Genomic DNA, 8,942 nt, shown 5'->3' on the forward strand with positions numbered 1-8,942 from the left:
TCCATCCATCCATCCATGTCTATTTACCCATCCATCCATCTATCCATCTATTCATCCATCCATCCATCCCTCCATCCATCCATCCATCCATCCATCTATCCATACATACATCCATCCATACATACATACATGCTACTGTTTAATTAGTATAGATCAGGAGAGCTTCCCAAAACCCCCCGTGCACAGGACACCCCACCATGGACAGTCATCCAGCCCCTGATATTAGTAGTGCCGAAGCTGCAAAGTCCTGGGCTAGTTCCTCCCAAAGCCACCATCTCTTTGTTCAGTGTTTCAAGCTGCAGAGGAGAGAGACAGTGGTTGGCAGCAGGGAGGCAAAGCCATACCCATGACACCGTGTTGAAACCCCCACCTTCCCCGGCTCTTCAGCCTGCAGAGCGGGGCAGCTCGGTGTAGGTTCCTCCCCGGGGACAGGACCAAAAAAAGAAGCATCCAGGGTTCTGTGCAGCCATCCAGTCTCCTTCCAGTACAGGAAAATTTTGCTGTCGCGTTCTCCCAGCCTGTATATTTTAACTTCAGGCAGCTGGGTGGTACCTCGCGAACTTTTGCACAGTCGATCCGGAATACCACGTACCCAGTTTTCCGCAGAAATCTTCCAGCTGGGCCGGTGTTCTGCCACGCGGAGGCCTGTTTTCCATTGACATTGGCAAGGCTGAGGCAAGTGTGGAACGGACGCTGACATGAAGGATGGTCATTCCAGCGTCGACGGGGGCCGTCCTGCAGCTTCTCGCTGTAAATCATACACGGCGGTCTCTGTAGCTTCATTATTTCTAGCTTCTGGCTAATTACATTCTCAGAAAATGTAAAATTTTTTTTTCTGGCTAATTACATTCTCAGAAAAAAAAAAGTGTCATTAAACAGCCCATGGGAGTTTTATAAAGGAGCGGGCTCTCTGCCCTGCCTACACGCTGGGATTGTTTAAAAAATAAAAAATAAAAGAGATATTGGACTTTGGCGTCTTGAAGCCAAGTCTCCTGTGCGGTGGAGCCAGGCGCCTTTTTCAGGCTTGCCCTGTTGATTCTGATTGTGACCAAGGCTAGGATTTGCTGTCATAGGCATTTCTAAATGTTTTTCAGCCATGTGCTACTGTATATATTTCTGGAGTCTGACTCCAAGGCACATTAAAACATCTCTGTCTTCTCCACTGCTCTCCAGTGACCGACGAATTCACGTAGACTTGACTCTCTTTTTCATGGCCAGAAAAACAGTTGTTTTGAGCCTTGTCAACAGGTGCTTCTAGCTCAGTTGGTAAAGAATCTCTCTGCAGTGCAGGAAGACCTGGGTTCATTTCCTGGGTCGGGAAGATCCCCTGGAGAAGGGGCCTGGCAGCCCACTCCAGTATACTTGCCATGGGAAATCCCATGGAGAGAGGAGCCTGGCGGGCTACAGTCCCTGGTGTCTCTAAGGAGTCAGCCATGACTTAACAACAGGAGCAATGAGGTTATCAGGTTGAATTCCATCATAGGCACTTTTTTTTTTAATTAACCATTCCATAGATGCTAGGAGAATGATGAAGTGTACAGGAGATATTTAGGGATGCATGTTCAAGTTCCCCCTACAGAAGCCAGAATGGTCGTTTATAAGTAATTCGGATGTTGGACACTTTTAAAGTAGCAACTTCCCAAAATGTCTTAACCCGTTATTCAAAGCATCAGCTTGGCACTGCTGGAGGAGATGCCAATATATGTTTATAAAAATGTCCTGTACCTAGGGTAGCTATTTCTGTCTTTCTTTCTATGTTGCCCCTTTATGCTGAAAAAAAATTTTTTTCTTACATAATAACTCATTAGTGTGTGAATGTACGTCTACGGTGTGGAGAAATGGCATGTCAGCATAAGGGAGTGAGAGCTGATGAGGGTCTGTAAGCTTTATGGAGAAGGAAATGGCACCCCACTCCAGTATTCTTGCCTGGAAAATCCCATGGACAGAGGAGCCTGGCAGGCTCCAGTCTTTGGGGGTTGCCAATAGGCAGACACGACTGAACCGCTGAGCACACTGAGATTGACACATTCTAGAGAAGAAACTTGTAGACCAACAGCATCAAGTTCTGAAGCATCCTACCTTAGCGTCGAAACTCTTCAGATCACCACACCTCCGTGATCCATGCTGTCGCCGCTTTGTTCCCCTGTGTGCCTCACAGTTCAGTCCAGCAGCATGAGAATTGTCAAGGGTAGAAATCGTCCGTAAAGTGCTTTCTTTAGGAAAAATTTCACCTCTTCCTAAGGTTAATGCATATTCATTCTGTCTGTAATTGTAGCATTTTATCTGATTTTATCATTACCCTAAGCACCGCACTGGCCAGCATGCAAATATTTGATCCCCACACACACACACACACACACTAACAGGGTTGATGTCCAAGGCTGCATTTCACATCTTTGAATCCGTGGCTGGGCCAGCCAGAGGGCACGCTCCACTGGGAAGTTCTTATTCATGGTAAATAAATTGCTTCTCTGTTTGGGTAGTGTCCCCTCTCGGCTGCAAAAACCATCTGACGTTTTGAGTGGCAGCCTTGTGTACTGATGGAGTTTCCCTGGTGACTCAGCAGTAGAGAATCATCGGCCTTCCAGTACAGGAGATGCGAGTTCAATCCCTGGGTGGGGAAGATTCCCTGGAAAAAGGGCATGGCAACCCACTCCAGTATTCTCGCCTGGAGAGTCCCACAGAGTAGGCGACTCAGAGGTAAAGAATTCGCCTGCGATGCAGGAGAGGCCGGTTCGATTCCTGGGTGGGGAAGATCCCCTGGAGAAGGGGCATGGCAACCCCCTCCAATCTTCTTGCCTGGAGAACCCCATGGACAGAGGAGCCTGGTAGGCAACAGTCCACAGGCTCGCCAACAGCTGAACACGACTTAGTGACTATAAACAGCCCGAGCCCCGGTAGTTCTCAGAACCCCAAGTTTCTGTCTGGCTTTGATGCTCTCAAGCCAGGCGAGAGAAAGCATTTGGGAAGACTGACTTTCTTCCTCCTTTTCTTCTTCCCCTGTCAGCTTCGACACCAGGATCAAGGCGTTCGCCAACGGGACGCTGGTGGTGAAGTCAGTCACCGACAAAGACGCAGGGGATTACCTGTGCGTCGCCCGGAACAAGGTGGGCGACGACTTCGTGGCGCTCAAAGTGAACGTGGTCATGAAAGCTGCCAAGATCCAGCACAAGGAAGCCAACGACCACCGGGTCCTGTACGGGGGCGACCTCAAGGTGGACTGCCTGGCCACGGGGCTCCCCAACCCCGAGATCTCCTGGAGCCTCCCGGACGGGAGCCTGGTCAGCTCCTTCATGCAGGCGGACGACAGCGGCGGGCGGGCCAAGCGTTACGTGGTGTTCCACAACGGGACGCTGTACTTCAACGAGGTGGGCCCGCGGGAGGAAGGCGACTACACGTGCTTCGCCGAAAACCAGGTCGGCAAGGACGAGATGCGCGTGCGCGTCAAGGTGGTGAGCGAGCCGGCCGCCATCCGCAACAAGACGTACTCGGTCATCCACGTGCCCTACGGGGACGTGGTCACCGTGGCCTGCGAGGCTCAAGGGGAGCCCGCGCCCAGGGTCACCTGGCTGTCTCCCACCCACCGGCTCATCCCCGCCTCGTCCGACAAATACCAGGTCTACGAGGACGGCACGCTCCTCATCCAGAAGGCCCAGCGGTCCGACAGCGGCAACTACACGTGTGTGGTCAGGAACAGCGCCGGGGAGGACCGGAAGACCGTCTGGATCCATGTCCACGTGCAGCCGCCCACCATCAACGGCCACCCCGAGGCCATCACCACGGTGCGGGAGGTGGCCCCCGGCGGGAGCCGCAAGCTCATCGATTGCCGGGCGGAAGGCGTGCCCGCGCCGCGCGTGCTCTGGGCCTTCCCCGAGGGCGTGGTCCTCCCCGCCCCCTACTACGGAAACCGCATCACCATCCATCGCAACGGAACCCTGGACATCAAGAGCGTGCGCATGAGCGACTCGGTGCAGCTGGCGTGCATCGGCCGCAACGAGGGCGGGGAGGCCCGCCTGGTGGTCCAGCTCACCGTCCTGGAGCCCCTGGAGAAGCCCGTCTTCCACGACCCGGTCAGCGAGAAGATCACAGCCATGGCCGGCCACACCATCAGCCTCAACTGCTCGGCCGCGGGCACCCCGACGCCCGCGCTGCTGTGGGTCCTGCCCAACGGGACGGAGCTGCGGAGCGGCCAGCGGCTACACAGGTTCTTCCACAAGGGAGACGGCCGGCTGCACATCAGCGGCCTCTCGTCCGAGGACGCCGGCGCCTACCGCTGCGTGGCCAGCAACTCGGCGGGCCACACGGAGAGGCTGGTGTCCCTGAAGGTGGGGCTGAAGCCCGAGACGAGCAAGCGCTACCACAACCTGGTCAGCATTGTCAATGGGGAGACCCTGCGGCTGCCCTGCGTCCCCCCGGGCGCCCGGGGCACGCGCCCCTCCTGGACGCTGCCCAGCGGCGTGGTGCTGGACGGCCCGCAGGTGCGGGGACGCTTCACCCTCTGGGAGAACGGCACCCTCACCGTGCAGGATGCCTCGGTCTTTGACCGGGGCACCTACGTGTGCCACGCGGACGGTGAACACGGCGCTTCCGTCGTGAGCGTCCCGGTAATCGTCATCGCCTATCCTCCGCGGATCACCAGCGAGCCCACGCCGGTCATCTACGCCCGCCCCGGCAGCGTCGTGAAGATGAACTGCATGGCCATGGGCATCCCCAAAGCCGAGATAAGCTGGGAGCTGCCCGACAAGTCGCATCTCACCGCGGGGACTCAGCCGCGTCTTTACGGCAACAGATTCCTGCACCCACAGGGATCCCTAACCGTCCAGCAGGCCACCCAGAGAGATGCTGGATTCTACAAATGCACTGCGAAAAACCTTCTGGGCAGCGACTCTAAGACCACCTACGTCCACATCTACTGAAATGCCAAGCCGGGCGGGCGAGGCCTCCACCTACGTCGCCTGAAAGCGAAAGTGTTCGTCGTTCAGTCGTGCGGGACTCTCTGCGACCCACACCCCCTAGACTGTAGCCTGCCAGGCTCCTCTGTGCATGGGATTCTCCAGGCGAGGATACTTGAGTGGGTTGCGATCGCTTAGGAAGTTAAAATGAAGCCTGCTTTGGGGGGGGCGGTCACAGCTGGGGCCAGAAGGTCAGAGCTCGAAAAGGGTTTGTCTCGCGCCCAGGAAAGACTGAAGGCTAAAGGAGAAGGGGGTGACAGAGGATGAGATGGTTGGATGGCATCACACAGTCAATGGACGTGAGTTTGAGCAAACTCCCGGGAGATGGTGAAGGACAGGGAGGCCTGGCGTGCTGCGGTCCATGGGGTCGCAAAGAGTCAGACACGACTGAGCGACTCAACAACAAACCACAGGGGCGGCCCCTCTCCAGGTGGGTGGGTTTCAGGCTCTCGTTGACCTTGACCCACGCTTGATGATGAGAGGAAACAGCCGCAAACGCTGTAAGGAGGTGTCTGCCGCAATCGGGGGACTTTGTGACATGTTTACAGAATGCCAAGTGCTCTGGTCTCGCTTTTCACGGGACTTGGGCGCGGATCTCAACTTCTGAGTCGCTGGTACCACCCTGCCGCTTGAACGAGCGTCTGTAGGATCCCTAAGGAGCACTCACTGCAGATAAATCATAGACATTCACCGTGCCTTGCTACCCGCCTGCAAAATGCGTTCCCTAGTTAACCTGCTGCAGTTTCAACACAATAGAACCTTCTAGAACGAGTATCCATCTTTCCGTTATTTCAGCATTCCGCTTTGCCCAACGAGGGCTGAGAACCACAACGATTGAATTTTTTTTCCCCCTACCACATACAAGTGTCATACAACACATCGCGTTTTATAAGAATGCTTTCTTCCTGGAACTCACTTTTTATATAGTGTTATATATATATATTTTTTTCTTTCTAATCAGACGATGAGAGTAGAAAGCAAAAGATGTACTTTCTGTCTCATTTAAAAATAATAAATTATTGGTCTTTACAAGACTTGGATACATTAGAGCAGGCATGGAAATTCAAGCAAGTTTCCTCCTCAACTTCCTTCAAATTCGTGAACCACGAAGATATTACTGTTCCCTGGGATCCTATGGGGGTGGGGAGGGGAGTGTCATATTGAATTTCCTTGTTTGTAATAAAGTTTATCCCATGAAAGTTGCAGGGAGATGAGAAGAGACAGAGCAGAAAGCAAAGTTGTGAGAATAAACCAGAGAATAAACCCACTGCCTTCTGGACAAGCCCGGAAATCGCTTTCTTCCTGTCCATTTGTGTCCACTGAAAGGTGATCTGTTATTTCCATGACTGCTTTACTGTATTTTTAAGATCCGTATAATGTACATTGGATAATAAAATAATATTTCCCAAAGAGCCAAGCAAGTCATGACAGTGATATTTTTCAAGGGCAAAAGCACATGAGTTGCATTTGAGTTTTAAATCAGATTGGTTGATTTCACTTCCCTGGTGATCCAGTGGTTAAGACTTTGAAGATCCCACATGCCTTGGGGCCAAAAATCCCAAACCTAAAATGGAAGTAGAATTGTAAGAAATTCAATAAACACTTTAAAAATGGTGGGCCACGTCAAAACAAACAAACCGACAAATCTTAATAAATCACATCGGTTAAAAATTGCTTTTATCCACCACACTGGAATGAGTCCATCCTCTGCCACTCTTTTTTATAAGAAACTTGAGTCCAAGGGGGTGGTTCTGGCAACCCCTTTGACAGGAAGAAAGGGTGGAAACAGTTCCGATCTGAACCAAGATAATTTGAGGCTGAAATAATGGTGTCACGGCAATCCTTCAGCTAATTTTCTAGCTAATTTCCTAAAGGAAAGAGACATCCTGGGTGCATGTCCCACGCACATTTTTGGCTCTCCGCGCTGAGAAGCGCGTAAAAAGCAAGATACGTGTTTGGGAAGAAGGTGAGTTTTCACCATGCCGCCAGTCTGGAAAGAAATAGCCGTCATTGAAGCACAAGAGAGCTTGGCTTCCCACCGTTCTGGGAAGCGTGGATGGTGTCTCAGGCATGAATCCATTTATGGGCTTGAGGATAAGTCCACAGCCCCTTAGGATGGGCCAGGTACCAGGATGGGGTACCAGGGGGTACCCAGATGTGTTGGAAACATGTCCTGCTTGAAGCGTTCATTCTCCGTAGACAAAACGCTTCTATCTCGGACAGGGTTTGTCAACATTCGCAGCATGGACTTTGGGGGCTGCGTCATCTTCTGGAGTGGGGGCTGGGTCATTTTCTGGAGTAGGGGCTGTGGTGGGCATCATGGGGTGTTTAGCAGCATCTGTAGGCTATACTCACGGAGCGCCGGTAGCGTCTTGCACTCCAGGTGTGTGGCAGTGAAGTAATTGCTCTAAATATTTTCAATGCCCGCCCCATCACCCTTAGCTGAGAACCACCATGAGAGATCTTAAGTAGATACGACCTGATAGATAATACATAGCTAGCTAGATGATACATACATGATGGATGGACGGATGGATGGATGGATGCATAGATCGTTGATAGATATATGCAAATATCAGTTCAGTCGCTCAGTCGTATCTGCCTCTCTGCGACCCCATGGACTGCAGCATGCCAGGCTTTCCCTTTCCATCGCCAACTCCCGGAGCTTGCTCAAACCCATGTCAGTATATAGTATAACTATGTGGCAGATGACAGAAAATAGCTAAATGATGAAAGGTTGTTGCTGAACCACGAAAGGCGCCAGGATTCTTGGCGTCCGGAGGAGAAGAATTCAATCCGGGGCCAGAGCCGAGGCTTGATCGCTCGCAGCTTTTGTGTAATAAAGTTTCATTAAAGTATAAAGGAGATAGAGAAAGACATAGACGTCAGAAGGGAGCAGAAAGAGTACCCTCTCCAGTGTTAGCAATCCAGTTTTACACTTTTTAATTAGCTATTACAGTGAATCAAAAGAAGGTCTAGACGTTGGAAAGACCTTACTAGACCCACTTCCATAATTTACATTTTAAGATAACAGGATTAGCCAGAAGGTTTTTTTCCAGAAACTGTCCTCAAGCAGGATACATTATTGTTATATAATGCTAAGGAATGTAGAAGAAAAAAAAAGTTTGTCCTTTCCTCCTCCTTGAGAATTCCAGACCCCTCTCTCCTTGGGGACCCCCAGACTTCTTATCACCCTGCCTAGGAGTTGACCCTCTCAGTGATATGATAGATGAGATAAACAGGTGTGTGGATAGACGAATGGATAGATGATCGATAGATACATGTATAGATAGGTATGTATGGATAGATATGATTGATAGGTAGACAGTATGTAGATACCTAGATGGATGATACATAGAGACATAGATGATATATAAGATAGATGTGTGGATGGATAGATGGACAGGTGGACAAATGATTGCTAGATACATAAAGGCATGCCTGCGTTCTAAGTCACTTCATTCGTGTCCGACTGTGACCCTACGGTCTGTAGGCTTCCAGGCTCCTCTGTCCATGGGAATTCTCCAGGCAAAGTACTGGAGTGGGTTGCCTTGCCCTCCTCCAGGGGATCTTCCCCCACCCAGGGATCGAACTCAGAGTTCCTGTGGCTCCTGCCTTGCAGACGGGTTCTGTACCAGCTGAGCCACCGGGGAAGCTCGGATACATAAATATATAGCAGGTAATAGCTAGCTAGCTAGATGATGATAAAAGAGATGACAGAAAATAGGTAGATAGGATAGATAAGAGCTAAATGATAGAGGAGATTAAAAGGTATGTGGATATGTATAGAAAGGGAAGTGAAGTTGCTCAGTCGTGTCCAACTCTTTGCGACTCCATGGACTGTAGACTACCAGGCTTCTCTGTCCATGGAATTTTCCAGGCAAGAATACTGGAGTGGGTTGCCATTTCCGTCTCCAGAATGTATAGAAAGGGGATACATAAATATATAGTGGATGATACCTATGATTCATAGACAATATCTGATACACA

General features: G+C 51.0%; 1 protein-coding gene across 1 annotated transcript in view; it reads left to right on the plus strand.

The window, feature by feature from the left end:
• MXRA5 (matrix remodeling associated 5) overlaps nucleotides 1-6,364 on the plus strand; it is a 26,775-nt gene extending 20,411 nt beyond the window's left edge. The window contains exon 7 of the mRNA XM_040266390.1: nucleotides 3,008-6,364. Coding sequence (XP_040122324.1) covers nucleotides 3,008-4,916 — 1,909 coding nt within the window. The 3' untranslated portion in view covers nucleotides 4,917-6,364. The remainder of the gene's footprint in view (nucleotides 1-3,007) is intronic.
• Nucleotides 6,365-8,942: the final 2,578 nt, after the last annotated feature.

The sequence above is a fragment of the Oryx dammah genome, unplaced genomic scaffold, assembly GCF_014754425.2.
Source record: "Oryx dammah isolate SB20612 unplaced genomic scaffold, SCBI_Odam_1.1 HiC_scaffold_23, whole genome shotgun sequence".
NCBI classification, from domain to species: domain Eukaryota; kingdom Metazoa; phylum Chordata; class Mammalia; order Artiodactyla; family Bovidae; genus Oryx; species Oryx dammah.